The 17,277-nt window shown below is 36.3% G+C and overlaps 2 protein-coding genes across 4 annotated transcripts; one reads left to right on the plus strand and one right to left on the minus strand.

The window, feature by feature from the left end:
- The first annotated feature begins 1,224 nt into the window (after positions 1-1,224).
- Positions 1,225-6,800, plus strand: LOC104703540 (abscisic-aldehyde oxidase-like). Its single transcript, XM_087459893.1, has 10 exons — positions 1,225-1,638; positions 1,848-3,455; positions 3,536-3,798; positions 3,900-4,112; positions 4,197-4,415; positions 4,498-5,466; positions 5,555-5,650; positions 5,731-5,829; positions 5,918-6,107; positions 6,375-6,800. Exons 1-10 carry the CDS (start codon positions 1,512-1,514, stop codon positions 6,599-6,601), a joined length of 4,011 nt encoding a protein of 1,336 aa, XP_087316019.1. The 5' UTR covers positions 1,225-1,511; the 3' UTR covers positions 6,602-6,800.
- LOC104703539 (structural maintenance of chromosomes protein 3) lies at positions 6,623-15,716 on the minus strand. Of its 3 annotated transcripts, XM_087459895.1 has the most exons (29): positions 15,476-15,716; positions 15,218-15,265; positions 15,015-15,090; positions 14,840-14,878; positions 14,673-14,740; positions 14,496-14,567; positions 13,900-13,979; positions 13,733-13,811; positions 13,479-13,596; positions 13,203-13,378; positions 12,738-12,983; positions 12,436-12,557; positions 12,023-12,167; positions 11,651-11,823; positions 11,471-11,570; positions 11,109-11,245; positions 10,795-10,996; positions 10,517-10,604; positions 10,282-10,431; positions 9,970-10,121; positions 9,666-9,857; positions 9,274-9,457; positions 9,115-9,185; positions 8,885-9,036; positions 8,508-8,676; positions 8,280-8,426; positions 7,805-7,900; positions 7,329-7,703; positions 6,623-7,037 (listed from the first exon to the last, which is right to left on the minus strand). In XM_087459895.1, the coding sequence occupies exons 2-28, from the start codon at positions 15,230-15,232 to the stop codon at positions 7,341-7,343; spliced, it is 3,612 nt and encodes a 1,203-aa protein (XP_087316021.1). In that variant the 5' UTR covers positions 15,233-15,265; positions 15,476-15,716; the 3' UTR covers positions 6,623-7,037; positions 7,329-7,340. The 3 variants fall into 3 exon arrangements, with proteins under 3 accessions (XP_087316021.1, XP_087316020.1, XP_087316022.1); XM_087459894.1 differs by lacking the exon at positions 6,623-7,037 and having other exon boundaries at positions 7,152-7,703; XM_087459896.1 differs by lacking the exon at positions 6,623-7,037 and having other exon boundaries at positions 7,152-7,703; positions 15,406-15,614.
- Between the last annotated feature and the right edge of the window lie 1,561 nt (positions 15,717-17,277).

A 17,277-nucleotide genomic window follows, 5' to 3' on the forward strand; every position in this document is an offset into this window, starting at 1 on the left:
TATGCAAAATTAATAAAAATCAATTCAAATTTATTTTAATGGATATATAAAATATATCTAAAATTAACTTATTTGTAAATACTCTCTATAACACAAGATATGCAAGAAGTATCTTTTAAAAGATCTTATGTAACTAATATATTTTGTAATCATAAAAAATGGTATATATTTATGAAACTAAACTATTTCATGGATTACATTTGTTGTTTAAGAAAAAATATTAGAATTTATTTTTAAAAAACAAATAAGAAGCAAAGAAATTTGAACTTATATTTGTATTTCTAAATAGTAATTACCCTAAAATAAGTATTTAAAACTATAAATTTCAATAATTACAATTGGTTGACTATATTGTATTACTATATATCTTTATGCAAAATTGAATATTAATAAGTATTTTTTTTTAATTTATTTACTATTAACAAATCTTCTATTGCAGAAGAAAATAAATGATATGTAAAAAATGTGAGAAAATACAAAATTTAGTTATGTTCTTATCCAAAACTTTTAGACGAGAAAAATTGTCTATTAGTTAATTATTTAAAAGAGAATGGGACATAAAAAATTTACGAGTAGAGACGAGATGAAACAAGACAAGACGGAATGGGACGAGGTGTCTTTGTCATTCTAAAATAGTTACGTGTAGGTTATATACGTGCAATAGTCCAAACTAAAACTAAAACTAAATTAAACTCTGATATTTGGATTTAACACCTATAGGTATACCGCTATCGCTTAAAAACTGCAAAACGATCATTGTATATTTGTTACCATGCAAAAGATTAACGATATTTAAACAACGTACTTATCTAAATATGTTTTTAACTTTTACATAAACTAAATATACTACTCAACAATATTTAAAATTTCAAAATTATAAAAATACATAAAGCAAAATATTTTATGCATTCAAAATATACGTAAGTTAATTACAAATTTACAATGCATGTCATCTCGTGTTGTAGCACGGGTATCATCTAGTTGTATAAACCGTCCAAACATAGCTGTCTGGACACGCTCGATGGTCCATGATGGACCAATTGGCAGCTCTATATGTTGTTTGTAACTTTGTATATAATTTGTGTTTTACTCTCTTTTTTTTCGTTTTATGACAAACAAAAAAAATCCGTCCATTCCAATTGAATAGTAAGATTTGTTGATTGGGACTTTTTTGAGATTTCAGATTCCTTTCACTTAACTAAGACTGACGACATGTTGTAAAGTGACTCGTGGCATAACCGGCAGTGCCTTTTGAGTTGCGTCTGAACTCTGAACCTCAAACTTTTAGAGAGATATGCGTGAAAGAGTCGCAACTAAAACGATAAGAGAGAAACTAAAATGAAACTCGTATTGTCTATCACACATCTCCCCTCATGCATTTATATTCTCTCTTACCTTTTTGGGTCAAATCACCATACCCCACTCGTGTGCTCCAAAATCTTACCTTTTTAGGTTTTATTAAAAAGAAAAGAATTTGGTATCACTGCTGATTCCGACCAGAAACAAAAAAAATGGATTTGGAGTTTGCTGTTAATGGAGAAAGATTCAAGGTTGATTCTATTGACCCATCAACTACCGTACTTGATTTCTTGCGATTCAATACTCCTTTCAAGAGTGTCAAGCTCGGCTGTGGCGAAGGCAAATCTCTCTCTCTCTCTCTCTCTCTCTCTCTCTCTCTCTCTCTCTCTCTCTCTCTCTCTCTTCTCTGTATCTTTTAGTGTTATATGTTCAATCTATATGTGTTATTGAAGTCTTGTGTTATGTTTTTAAGTCTCAGAATTAAGTGAAGTTGACTCAATTTTTGTAAAATCCAAATCTTGAGTTCTGTATCTCCTTGGTTAGTGCAGGAGGGTGTGGTGCTTGTCTTGTGGTGTTATCAAGATATGATCCAGAGTTAGATCAAGTGAAAGAATGTAGTATAAACTCTTGTCTCACTCTTCTCTGTAGTGTCAATGGATGTTCCATCACAACATCTGAAGGTCTCGGAAACAAGAAGAAAGGATTCCATCCCATTCATAAGCGATTCGCGGGGTTTCATGCCTCTCAGTGCGGTTTTTGTACGCCAGGGATGTGTATTTCTCTCTACTCAGCTCTTTCAAATAGCTCCAAAGAGTTTACGGTTTCCGAAGCTGAGAAATCTGTTTCGGGGAATCTTTGTCGATGCACTGGCTATCGTCCCATCGTTGATGCTTGCAAGAGTTTTGCTTCTGATGTTGATATTGAGGACTTGGGGTTCAATTCCTTTTGGAAGAAAGGAGAAAGCAAAGAGGTTATGTTGAAGAATCTGCCTCCTTATAACCCCAAAGAACATCTTGTTACATTCCCTGAGTTCTTGAAGAAGAAGAAGAAGAAGAAGAAGCTTCATAATGGTTTAGATCATTCGAGGTATCGTTGGACAACTCCTTGTAGTGTAGCTGAGCTTCATAACATAACTCAAGCTGCTAACTCTTTAGGCTCCTTGAAGTTAGTTGTGGGCAACACTGGGACAGGTTACTACCAAGATGAGGAACGGTTTGATAGATATATTGATATCAGTCAAATTCCAGAGATGTCTATGATCAAGAAAGGTGAGGAAGGGATTGAGATTGGAGCCGCTGTTACCATATCGAATGCTATTGATGCTTTGAAGAAGGAAGAAAGCAAATCTTGTTATATTTTCAAGAAAATGGCGGCTCATATGGAGAAAATTGGCAACCATGCTATCAGGAACTCAGGGAGTATCGGCGGTAATTTAGTGATGGCACAAAGCAGAAAGTTTCCTTCTGATATTACAACGCTTTTGCTCGCAGTAGATGCATCGGTGTATATGTTAAATGGCGGTAAAAAAGCAGAGAAGGTTAAGGTACATGAGTTTCTTGAACTGCCTTCGATGTTAGACTCCAAACGCGTTCTTTTAAAGGTTGAGATTCCATTATGCACTGCTACTACTAGTACTACTTCTGTTGATGATGACACAGAGTTGCTCTTTGAAAGCTATAGAGCTGCACCTCGCTCTATTGGAAACGCGTTGCCGTATTTGAACGCTGCTTTCTTTGCTTTAGTTTCTCGCCGCCAAGAACCATCAAGAAGAGGTGTAACGGTAGATAAATGCTTTTTGGCATTTGGTTCTTATGGCTGTGATCATTCAATCAGGGCGACGGAAGTGGAGAGTTTCTTAACAGGTAAATCACTTAGCTACAGTGTTTTGTATGAAGCTGTTGGTTTACTTAAAGGAATCATAGTTCCCGGAAAAGACACTCCGCACCACGAGTATAGAAAAAGCTTGGCTGTTGGTTATCTTTTCGAGTTTTTCAACCCACTGATCGAGAGTGGCCATTATAGCAACAGCCATGTTAATGATACCGCGAAGTCTCTTCTTCCCTTCCTCTCATCTTCACAGCAAGTGTTAGAGAGCAATGAATATCAACCTGTTGGTGAAGCAGTTATTAAAGTTGGAGCAGCATTACAAGCTTCTGGTTAGCTCTTTATGCCTTGTGTTATTTATCATTTCTAGTAACTTGATAGGGCCTTAACATGCATGAGCCTTTTCTCTCAGGTGAGGCGGTTTTTGTTGATGATATACCGACTTTACCGAACTGTCTACATGGAGCATTCGTTTATAGCACAGAGTGTTTGGCTAAGATAAAAAGCATAAGATTCAGAGAGAAGAATGTGACGCCTAGTGGAGTTTTTGCACTTCTTACTTCTAAGGATATTCCAAAACAAGGACAAAACATTGGTTCCAAGACCGTTTTTGGGACAGGACCTTTATTTGCAGATGAACTAACTCAATTTGCTGGTCAAAGAATTGCTCTTGTGGTAACATAACAATTCCAGTTTCCTCTTCTTCTTTTTTTTGATATTTTCTTGCTTATGTTTCTTGTCGCGTAAACTAATCGAAAAGTATAATGGCTGTGTAGGTTGCAGACACACAAAAACATGCAGACAGTGCAGCAAAACTTGCAGTAGTTGAGTACGATACAAAGAATATAGAAGAAGAAGCGATATTAACAGTCGAAGATGCAGTGAAAAGATGTAGCTTTTTCGAGGTTCATCCAATGATTTACCCTGAACCAGTAGGTGATGTTTTAAAAGGAATGGAAGAAGCCGAGCGAAAGATCATCTCTGCTGAGGTATTATCATCACAACTGCGTTTTTCCCTTTTTTTTCACCGCCACAAGTTTTGTAACTACATCTTATTTTGTGTGTTTATTCAGTTGAGGCTCGGGTCACAGTACTTCTTCTATATGGAGCCACAAACAGCACTTGCCTTGCCAGATGAAGACGACTGTGTGAAAGTATATAGTTCATCTCAAGCACCTGAGTACGTGCATTCGGTAATTGCTACATGCCTTGGCATTCAAGAGCATAACGTACGAGTCATTACCAGAAGAGTTGGAGGTGGCTTTGGTGGTAAAGCTGTAAAGTCAATGCCTGTAAGTATTTATTTACCAGATTTGGTATGTTTTGGAGTGTTTTAGAATATTGCATGCCGCTCACTGGAATTGGATGTTTCAGGTTGCAACAGCATGTGCACTGGGGGCATACAAATTGCAGCGTCCTGTCAAGATGTATATGAACCGCAGGACTGATATGGTAATGGCTGGAGGAAGGCATCCAATGAAAATAACTTACGATGTTGGTTTTAGATCAGACGGGAAGGTCACAGCACTGGAGTTTATAATGCTAATAGATGCAGGGCTTGAGCCAGACATAAGTGCAGTAATGCCGCGGAATATAATGGGTCCGCTAAGGAAGTATGATTGGGGAGCTTTGTCATTTGACATAAAAGTTTGTAAGACGAATTGCCCGACTAGAACGGCGATGAGAGCTCCAGGGGAAGTACAAGGTTCATACATTGCCGAATCCATTATCGAAAATGTAGCAACTTCTCTTCAAATGGACGTTGATACAGTGAGAAAGATAAACCTTCATAGTTATGACAGCCTCAGAAAATTTTACACACGCATCTCTGGTGACCCTGACGAGTATACATTGCCTTTATTATGGGACAAACTTGAGATATCTTCCAAGTTCAAGGAGAGAGCTGAGATGGTGAAGGAATTTAATGTGTGTAACGTATGGCGGAAGAGAGGGATTTCTAGAGTACCTATTGTCCATCAAGTGTTGCAGAGGCCAACCCCGGGGAAAGTGAGCATTTTGAGTGATGGTTCTGTTGTGGTTGAAGTTGGAGGAATTGAGTTAGGGCAAGGGTTGTGGACCAAAGTACAACAGATGGTTGCTTATGGTCTCGGTATGGTTAAATGCCAAGGAAGCGATAAGCTGTTGGAGAGAATACGGGTTGTTCAGTCCGACACACTCGGTATGATCCAAGGAGGTTTCACTGCTGGTAGCACAACATCCGAGTGCAGTTGTGAAGCTGTAAGGCTTTGCTGTGTTATCTTGGTGGGGAGATTGAAACCAACAATGGATAAGATGATGATGGAGAAGCCGGGTTCCGTGACATGGACCATGCTCATTCAACAAGTAGGTAGCCTAGTAGATTATGATACTCTTATTCTAAAGATAGATTCTGCATGACTAACCTTAAAGTTTGGCTTTATCTTTTCATCAGGCGTATGGTCAGTCTATTAATTTATCGGCGAGTACACTGTATACGCCAGAGTATGCTTCCATGGAATACCTCAACTATGGTGTTGGAGTCAGCGAGGCAAGTCATTATGGCAAAAAAAAACTATTCTTTTAAAAACTTTGAATATCAATCAAACAATAATCTGATTCTACTTGCAGGTGGAAGTGGACCTTGTGACAGGAAAAACAGAGATTTTACGATCTGATATCATTTACGACTGTGGGAAAAGTCTTAATCCTGCAGTTGATTTAGGACAGGTAAGTAATAATTTAGTTATCTCTGCACATGTTTTCCTTCTAGTCATTTTATTGTGCTAAGCAACAAAATGAATGGTTTGTGAAAAAGATCGAAGGAGCGTTTGTTCAAGGCATCGGGTTTTTCATGATGGAAGAGTACACTACTGATGAAAAGGGACTTGTGGTGCAACAAGGCACTTGGGACTACAAAATTCCTACTGTGGACACTATCTCCAAACACTTCAACGTCGAGATTGTCAACTCTGGTCATCATAAAGACCGTGTTCTCTCCTCCAAAGGTACACTATATGCTTTTCCTTATCTGATTTGAGCTATAACTATTATCTCATCTTTCATTTCAGTATTTTATATTCTTATCAAAATTATCACTTGTTGTTCACATACCGAGTGATTATGATTATGATTTTAGACTTAATACTATAATACAGACAGGGATCTACAATAACGTTCATGTACAAGTGTTATCTTTAATGTTGCTCCATATTGTATCTGGGAGTCGTCACTACTTTAATACTCAACAACAACTTCTTCCTTCTGATCAACAGCCTCGGGTGAGCCACCTATGCTTATGGCGGCTTCTGTTCATTGTGCAACGAGATCGGCCATTAGGGAAGCTAGGAAACAGTCCCTTTCATGGAACTGCAACGATGGAAACATAGATGAGTCTGGTACGGATTTTGAGTTACCGGTTCCAGCGACTATGCCTGTGGTGAAGTCTCTTTGCGGATTGTATAATGTAGAGAGATACTTACAAGGGAAGATCCTCGGATAATATAGGCAAGCAAAACTCTCGTTGCTGCAAAAATTTACAGTCTTGCACATTCTAAAGTCATTTATACAGGCTAAAATTGTTTCTGTGCATCGTTGTGCATAACCAAAGCCTTCCAGTTTTTTTGGTAAGGACCAAAGCCTTACAGTTTGAAAACAAAATCAATAAATCAATAATAAAGTCTTACATGTCATTACAGTTACATGCTTATATCTCTAATTATGAATAGTGAACTGCCCAGACACCTCTAATTACTTTCATAAAAAGTGTCCATTCTCCAAGTTCACCCTAGTTAGAATGTGTATCCATTGCAAACCTATATTTTGCTTTCAGGTCATTAATCTCCTTTTGAAAGTTTATGCAGGCCATGGGCATTCGGTTTTATCGGTTTTTTCGGCTCGGTTTAAGAGCTTGAATATCAGGATCAATATCAAAACCTCTGGAAGAATTGCAGAAAAGGTTCAGTTCGGTTATGGCTAAAAGTTATACATAAAAAAAAGATGTTAAACTATTTAGATATGACCATATAAATCCATCAAAGGCTAGAAAAGTATTAGTCAGAACAGATAAGAAAACCTTTATTTTTAATACTTAAATTATACAACCTGAACTGCACATTAGACATATTATATTCCTAGAAGCAAACCTGATAAAAGTTTTAACCCACTTAAACAAGTGTCAAGGAAGCTCTCAGAAGAGAGTAGTAGAGTACTGACAAGTGTTAACCAACCTTAAGACTTGATCAGGTGTCGTGGGATTGATCTTTCTCGATGAAGTCCAATGCCTGATCCTTTGAAATAACATTCACGATACTCACTCTGTTCTTATGAAATACTCCATATATCTTGTCCGCAACTCTCACAAGCTCAGGACGGAAAGTCGTGGTTATGAACTGAGTGCCATATTTATCAGCTAAACGACGAATCAAGTTGCCCACAGCGGTTCGATACTGAGGATCAAGTGCCGCATCAATCTCATCAAAAAGATAGAATGGTGCAGGATCGCATCGCTGGATGGCAAAGATTAGTGCAAGAGCAACAACGGTTTTTTGGCCTCCTGACAATTGTTTCATTGCTTGTGTCTCTCCTTGACCAGTAAATGACACCTACCAAACAAGTGACAACTACGATCAGCCCGAAAGCTAGACCAATGATAATTATATACCTTTCTTTTTATGTAATGTAATGTCAATAAGTCTTTCTGTACCTTCACTTTTACGCCAAAGTACTTCTCAAGCCTTCCCTCTGCATCAGTTTTACGACTTCCATCATCGTCATCATCTTCATCGTCATGATCACGATCCTGAATATGTACGCAAAAAGTATCATGTCCACCCAACTAGTAAGTCAAGAAATCACACAAGCTTTTACATAGAGGCAAGCATCATCCAAACGAAAACAGTGCAGATTCTACTGGAAGTTTTATGTAATTCCTTGGTGGAGACAAAGTAAAGGTTCTCAAGATGAAGAATAAACAATAATACCAGGGATATACTCCCACACTTAAGGCTCACTAAAAGACCTATGCACATGGTTTAGCAAAACACTAAATTTATCTCGTTCGATTGTACTCTGGAATTTAGTAAACCATTTTGATAATGAAAAAACACACAAAGAATTTAAAGGTAAACAAAGGACATAGATGAAAAAGTTTTTTCGAGGAAAAGGATGTAGAAACATGCCTTAAATTTCTTTATGAGAAGCTGACCATATCCACCTTGCACAAGCTCAGAGAATACCTCCTTGAAGTGACGTGCAACCCCTTTGAAAGTACGTTCTATCGATTCGTCTTTCCGCTGATCCAGAACTGTTATCAGTTCTTTAATTTTCTGCAGAATCGTCATATTTGTCAGTCAAGCTCTACTTTCTAAATATAATTTGGCAAAGAGTATGAAACCTCCATTAGTTACCTCATCTCCTGCATCAAGCTCTGCTTGCCGATTCTGGAGTTCTTCTCTCTGTTCTGTGAAATTTACATATTGATCAAGCGCCTTCTTGTTTACATGGCTGAATTGTTGTAGCTGTTCACTGCACCGGTGTAGCATCTTCTGCAGCTCCTTGATATTTTTTCGTTTATACCTATAAATTTTCATCTCTATTACATATTATAGAACTCCTAGGGCAAAAATCTCAGGACATATAACAATGATCTGCCCATGACAACTAAGAACTACTTGGACAAGATAAATGGATATTAAGGACAGTATAACTGTAAAAGTTCCAACTAAACTAAGAGAGCCGAACTGGCTGAATGATGACCAATATTAAAGAGATGAAGCAAACATACGTGTCAAAAGCGTCAGACGACAATGGACCCAATCCCCTAATCTTCTTTGTATACTCATCTTGCTTAGCAAGGAGTGTGTTGCGAAGGCTAAATAGTTCCTCTAACTTTTTATCTACATCTTGCAGTGTCCCCTTACAGTCATCTTCCAATATCTGAGAGAACAAGAATTTGTTTTGGTCACAGATACTATATTGACAAAGGCCAGTCTCTTAACTTACAGAATATACTACCTTTAGCTTTGCTTTCTCATCTTTAATTTTCTTGACTTGCTTCGTCTTCTCGTCGATGCTGTCACAAAGACCTAAAAACAGAAAATGGCAGTGAGTGTACTCGTCCGAATAGTAAAAGACCAAGATCAAGCAAGATAGATCAGAATGTTTGGGACCCACTTTTAAGCTCTTTTGCGGCCTCATTAACCAAATTCTTTGCATCATCAAGTTCTTGTGTATTTAAGCCAGCTGAACTAGGCAAACTATCATCGTCGATGGAAGCTATAGTAGCCTGTAACTCATTTCTTCTCCTCTCTAAGTTGGTAGCCAAATTAGCCTCCAACTCTGCTTTTCTTGTCTCCCTCTGTGTGTGATGAAAAGCAAACAAATCAGACTTATTACAAAAATAAGAAACGCACATAAATCAGGACTTACTCTAACGAAATAAAAGCACACTTATTCAAAAAATGTAAAAGCACATAAATCAGACTCGTTTAAACAAAAAATAGCACGCAAATCAGACGTCAATCTAAAACAAAAGCAACATTCAAACTTTATTTTTAAATGCCAACCTCAATGCGATCCGTCGTGTATGCAATATTCTTTTCCTTAAGATCCTTAATTTCGGGGTTTAATCGTGACAACTGTTCCCTTTCTTCTGGTGTTAGGTGATCCACAAGTTCTGTTCCCATTTCAGCTTCCTTCATAGCCATGCTGGATCTAAGCTGATCAATTTGTGTTCTAATATCACCTAGTGATTTCTCCTGCAAACAGATGAAGAAATTTAGTATATACAATATGGATGTACGATATAATTAGCACTGATGGCCACTTTAAAAAATGAATTGAAAGACTAGATGCATAAAAGAATGGCACCTTATTTTCAAGAGCTTTATATATAGCATGTTTCTGCTTATTTGCGTTAGCTATCTCTTGCTTAAGTTGCTCCACCTGTAATTTGCTGTGCGTCCAGTCTGCTTCAAGTCTCTGCTGCTCAGTAACAAACTGTGTAATATGCTGATCTATCAGTGAGACATGTTAAGTAAACGCTGTGAATGGGGAACTATTGACAGGGAAAATTAAAATAAATAAACACATACTCAACACTCATCAATGAACAATACGATAGTTCATCAGAAAACAAAAATGCAAAAACGAATATGCAAAAGTCAGTTATGGAAAGGATATCATCAAGCTGCCTTTTAACATCCTCCAATTCTGTCACCTTCGCATTTATAGACTTTGTATTTTGTATTATAATATTCATGAATCTTAATTTTGACCGCCTGTGGTCATAGAATCCACCTGTCATACCACCCTTTTTGCTCACCTGGTCACCTGTAATGGTACACCATAACCTTCAGGTACCAAATACATGTTGAATAGAATGTAAAGTGAATACAAATGCAATTCCAGTTTCAACCTTCCATAGTTATGCAATCGAGGCCATGACTCTTAGCAACTCTTGTTGCTACATTCAGATCTTTACATACTACTGTTCTACCAAAAACCTACATCAAGACACATTACAATATAATGACATTAACATAAACACAAAAGTATAAAACACAAAAGTAAAATAATTCTATCAAAGGTATATCTAAATAAGTGGGCCATGTGAAAACAGAAAGGCACAAACAAAGCTCAGAAGGTGACAAGAAATTACTGAGCAAAAAAGTGGACAGAGAACAAAAGGAACACCTGAGCCAATGCTGGTCCAAACTTAGAGTCGTACTTTAACTTTTTCAGCAGTGGTATTGCAGCAGAATCTTGTGGAAAGTTTACATGAGGCGCCTTTACCCGATTCAGAGGTAAGAAGGTCAGTCGACCACCCTTTATAGAATTCAGGTGTCTGATTAACTTGGTTGAAATATCATCATTCTCAACTACCACGTGAAACAGGCTGGTCATGGAACAAGAGATGACAAGAGCAGATCATAAGGAAAAAATAGTCACATAGCGAATAGTAGGATAATTGTAGCTGTGAGGTAAATATCAGCAGGTTTCCCGCATACCTGTTTCCAGCAGTGACTTCAACTGCAGTGAAAAACTTTTCATCGCAATCAACCAACTCAACAAGTGGACCAAAAAATCCATTGATCCTATACTCTTCGACATACCGTCGAATAGTGTGCAGCCCTCGCCTAACATCCTGGGAAAATAAATGGGCTGAGTCAACAGAAACGAAAATTGAAAATGGCCATCAAATTACATAAGCTCGGTAGAGATTCAAGGATAGCACATTGCTTGTCAACTTCTAACTATGCCGAAAGGACTTGGATGGATCTAATTCATACAGTGCTCCTAAAAAGTTAACATTTTCCCCTCCATATTACTGTCAGCAACAAGAAAAGAGATACCAAAGCCAAACACTTACTCCTGGAGTTGCATGCTCGAGGTTTTTCTTTGCCCGTTCAAGTTCCATTTTCAACTTCTCAATTTCAGAAGATAGTTGACTTTCTTCTCCCCATTTTTCCCTGGTTAACATATATCCTGTTATATCAAAAATAAAAATTTGTACTTTCTTACAGGTATCTAAAATGGAAGCAAATCCTACTTTCTTATTCTCTGTTCTTCATCTCTCTCCCTTTTTTTAATATTGAATAGTTCATGGGACTTGGAAATGTGAGATCCCAGTTCACCAATTTCAACTTCATGTTTCTTGATGAATCCATCACGCTCTGTCAAATCAGTATTGAGGCGAAGAATTTCATCATGAAGTTTTTTCTCCTACAATAGAATCAACATGTTAGATCACCAATCTCATTCAACTGATTCCATATATTCACTGCAAAAGATGAAACTATACAGAAATCCAAATTTCATTGAAAATTTGAAAGACATTTTTACATCTTTTTAACTTTAAAACACTGTGATCATATGACCTAATACTACGATACAACTTCCATATTTAAAAATGCAAACTCACTTGAGTCATATTTGAGTCTAGAACACGCTTAAGATCTTCAATCTCCTTCCTGAGCCATTTGTCTCGGGCAGCCTTGTTTGAAAATTGAGTTGCACGGCCCTGTTTCTGGTAAAGAATGCTAAGTTTTTTTTCCAGCTCCATGATTCTGTAAGAAAAAACCACAAACAGTAATTATCAATGTAAGATGACCCTAATAAAACCCAAAAAAAACAATTTACATCACTCATGCCAAACAGCAGAACTTCCCATTTTAATTACCACCTAAGCTTTTACCCAAATTGATCGTTGTATTCTATCAAGGGAATAAATACTATTGCTTCCCTCAAAACAGGAGGCCTAGAGCAACATACAACCCACTCATTTTCAGCATGAACAAAGCTATTTCCGTGTTACACTACATTACATAGGCCTACCTTTTTGTTGTCTGCTTTTCCTTGTCAAGTTGACTTTCATATAAAGGATTAATTGCCTCCAGTTCTTTTAAAGAATCCTGCATTTCTCTTTCCACCATATGAAGCTGCTCACGTGCATCATTCTGAAACCCATAGTAGTTCATTAGTGCACATTATACATAAATAAAAATCAACTAGACATTCTTTTGCAGGCATGCAACTTTTATATCCATCATGATGTAAACTTCTTGCTCAAAATTTCTAAGCAGATGCGAGTAAGTACCAGCTTGTGACCACATGTGTTGCCACTAAGTTAGTAATACCTTAGACTGGATATTTCCAGAAATCCGATCCTGAAAGTCCTTAACATCAAGCTCCAGCTTTGTCTTCTTCTGTATAGCTTCATTTTGTTGAGCTTCAACAGTTTCTTTCTCCTTGTATAATGTCTGAAGCTCCTTCGTCAGCCCTTTTAGCGACTCATCTAAGGACTTGGAGTCGTCCTGAGCCTTCTCAACTCTATCATACATTTTAGTAGACTCTTCAGATGCCTTAGTTCGTGCAACTTCTACCTAAACCATGACAGAAGAGGCCCATTTTTAAAGGTAATTCAGCGATGAGTGAATAACAAAATAACCTTTGCTTAGAGAAGTGCATATAAACAGTCTAGCGGAGCTCAGCAAAACAGCAATCGAAAGACCAGTAATAACTATTTTTTAAATAATAAGCAATATCAAGTTCACTGAAAAACACGAGACAACATTCAAAACATGTGCCTATAGTTGGCTGACCTGTTCCAGTTTCTCCCGAGCATCGTGAAGCTCTTTGTCGTAAATGGTGTATTCCAGTGATTTCCTCTGCTTGTCAAGTTGTTGATATTTTCTGAGTTCTTCTTTCTCTTCGTCCAATTCCTTTAGTCTTTCATCCAAGTAGTGGACAACTTCGATAATCTGCTTCCGTTTATTCCCTGGGAAACGAGTAATTTGGCAATATTAGATTTTTAAGGTAGCCATGCATGCATCTGAAAATTAAAGAGGTTCCAATATCCCTGCAGATTGATGACTTGCCTGTCTCCTGCATAATTTTTAAACTCTCACGACGCCTCTCCTCATAAACACGGGTACCACCTATCTCTTTTAGCAGATCCAGCCGTTCCACGTCTTTCATCAGTGTTAACGAGGCTATCTACAAACATACCAAAAAATAAGGCCTTTAAAATGAAGAACGCTGTAGTACAGAAATCTGTTTGCCCGCATTAGCTTCTCTCTGTGCTTGGCAGCACAGGATTAATCCAACTATATATTCTCTAGCAGGAGCTTACCTTTCCTTGTTGAACAACATAGTACGGATTAGAACGAGAAAACCCAGCACTCTCCAATAAATTCATAACTTCAGCTTTTCTGCAAGTTTTGTCAGATAAAATATTCAAACATCCACGAAATAGGGCATCGGAAAAAGAGTGTTCAAAATTAAAGAAACAGTGCGCACGTTATGTGTTTCAAATCCAATAAATAGTCATCCTTCTTCAGACCAACTGTTCGGCGCAAGCGAATTTCTTCCTTATCAACCTAGTGGAGAAAATTAAAACACAAATGATGAGGACTGAAATATACAATTTAGGGAACTATTTTGCATTCAGGAATAAGAAGTATGTGGTGGAACACAAGATTTTCAACGGCCTTTGCGTTTTAACTTCGATTTGCATAGCACCCCAAGTATGGTTTGATACTACCAGATTTTCTTAGGTGCGGCTAATCTTTACAAATTTAGTACTTCAGAAACCCAATAGCCAAGAAACTGATGACAGCTTTATGAACTTGAAGGGAACTTTAGTATATAACTGATTCACATGAAGCCATAAAAATTAACCTAAAAGAACCTGTACACTAGACTAAGATATGACGGATCTAATCTAAAGCTTAGAAACACAGTTTTTTCAGCTTCTACGTGACAGAAATACAGGTCGATGGCAATACTACGATCCAACATCAACGAGAAACATGAACAAATATATGATCAAACGAAAGAAAACATCCCATCACAAATTTCCAAACAGAACAAGTTTAAAGAAATGGAGTTATTACCGGGAACCGGTTGTCAGAATTATCAAACACAATCTCCACAAACGCAGAAACAACTTGATGACCAGCACCTTCCTGTCCAAATAACAGGCTCATAGTTAGAGAATTCTCTCAATACCATGAAATGCACACAAACGAAGCAACTTTGAAGCCTGCAAGCAAACATGTAGAGAGACATACGTGGAGTAATGCATGCCTATCTTCACTCCGCAGATTCTGGAAGATGTCACTCAATACAAAACGAATTGCTGCATCCCAAACCAAGATTTCACTTAGAATCAAATATTTTTGCAATGCAAACAACAAAAGGAAGAAGGGAGGATAATCAAGAAGGCCCAATCTCTCACCATGGAAGAAATTGCTTTTCCCAGACCCATTCGCCCCAACTGCATTCAAAAAGAATAACAGTTCATCAGTTTCAGTAACAAGTTCAAACACTCTCCAAAATCAAACATGAAGAATACAACAACAATTCAAGATCCACAAAAATACTCAGAGCAAGGCTGATCTGAACAACATTACCAACACAATTAACTCTGTCGCTGAAATCCTCAGTAGCAACTTGCTCTTTGTAACTCTTAAATCCTTCGATTATAACCTTTTTTTACACACAATAATCAAATCCGAAAAACCACAGAAGAAATTAAAAACAGAGATTTTACCAGATGATGAACCATCAGTTCCAATTAAAAACGATAATATTAGAGGAAAGAATAAATTCGAACCTGCTTGATATACATAGCGAATACCCCACCCTCAGTAGCTACTCCAAACTGTCAAAATCAACACACAATCCCAGAGATTATTAGGTCAAGCGAAGCAGATAAACAACAGATTTAGACTCGACGAGCAATCAAAACCCTAATTTCGGTATGAAAACGAAAGAAGTTGAAATTCTAGGGTTTACTACAACTTTCGTAATAGGAGTAGATAGATCCAAGCGGAAACGAAGACGTAGCAATCGGAATCTACAGAAACTTTACCTAGTGAGTAGGTTTGTTCACATATGGAGAACGATTGAGACGAAAATTGGAGGCAAAGTAGAAGAAAAATGACCGGGAAAATAAAAAATCAGCCAAAAAAAAAAAAAGTAGAACTGAAAAAAGAAATGGTACACTCCGTACTCCGTAGGCAGCAGCAACTCGCAAATAACTTTCTTTTTTTGTTTTTTCTTTTTTTTTTTTCTATCGGAGAAAGATGAAATAAAAATATTTGTCATATGGTAAGAAGAAATAGATAACTATATGTTTTATATTAATTGAAATTTTGTTATATTTTTAAGAGAATCAAGCTCTGTAATTTTTAAAAACATTAAATTTGATAATTTTGTTATGGTGTAGTGGTTAAGTTAGTTTTATGTCTAGGTAATGTATGTCAAGCAGGTTCAACATGTGAATTCGTTTTGCGGTAAGTTATATAAGTTTTTTGACCAGCATCAATCCACTCTGCCGAATTTACAAATTAAATATGTTGTTTCTCATAGGTTTTATTAAAAAAAAATTAGATATCCCTGCAAATATTTAAATAATATTTACAGTTAAATAATATATAATTTTGATGAAAAATTATTAGTAACATTTTAATATTATAATCGTAAATTTATAACTAAAACAAAAAAAAAAAAAGAAACTCAAAAAAAAAATCATGGATTACTAAAGTTTATATAAAAATTTAACAATTAAGATTTGTTTTTTTTAAATTGGCGTTGGCTCTGTTCTTGCCCTCATAATTTCACAAAGTATTTTTTTTTTAAGAAAACATTTTAGGAATAATAAAGATATCGTGAGTCAAACATAAATATTCATTTTTTTTTTTGCAATTATGTTTTATTTTCTTCTAACAATTCAAAAAAATAGAATGGAGACTTTAATCATCATAGAATATAGGGGGGGGGGAGTTACCAATAAGTTTCTAACACTGTTAGAACATAAGTAAATGTTAGAAAATGTATTCTAATTTTTTGTTAAGAACAAAGAGTAAATTATAGAATATGTATTATAAATTTCTTAAAAAAATAGAATTCTAAATATCAATGAACAAAAATGAGTTCTAATTTTTGTAGAGCATGAAAGATTTGTAAAATATATAATCTAAATTCTGTAGCACAAGTACAATGTATAGAATACACATTTTAAATTTTAGAATGTGTGTTCTAAACCTCGTGGATCAAGTTAATTTTATCTATCCAAGACAGCAACAAACATGACATATTCTTTACATTAAAAATATCCTCATGTATTATTCATCCATTTTCTACAAATTCTTGTTAATTTTCATTTGAAATTTTTAAAAATCTAGTGCAAGGGGGTAGTCTATGAATAGTTGGCATTTGTTCACATAATGCATAGATAGGTCAATCTTTATTTATCATTTATTTACAATTTCTCTAAAATAAATATACATAATTAATTATGTAATTAGTAATTAGTAAATAGAGCGTTTGTATTGCAGAATTCAGGTGAACAACCAAAACTGTAGAGTTTCAATGATTAACAAAAGATGGGTGAAACCTTAGGACTACTCAACTGTAATATTCACACATTTTGGGTAAATCCAACTTCATTAAGTGGTGACTCCTAGTTTGTTTGGAACCATTTGGATGAGACTATTATTAATTGTTAACATGATAGTGGCAGAGCTAAAGTGGTCTCTTCAGTCTTCATAGCTTGCGAGATTTACGGATTGAGAATGTTGACCTTTTGAAGATGTTGCAGATTGAGAATGTTGAGCTTTTGAGAATGTTGCAGACTGAGAATTCCATTCAACGTCATAGTTATAGTTTTTT

The sequence above is a fragment of the Camelina sativa genome, chromosome 7 (assembly GCF_030686135.1).
Source record: "Camelina sativa cultivar CO46 ecotype springtype chromosome 7, ASM3068613v1".
NCBI lineage: Eukaryota > Viridiplantae > Streptophyta > Magnoliopsida > Brassicales > Brassicaceae > Camelina > Camelina sativa.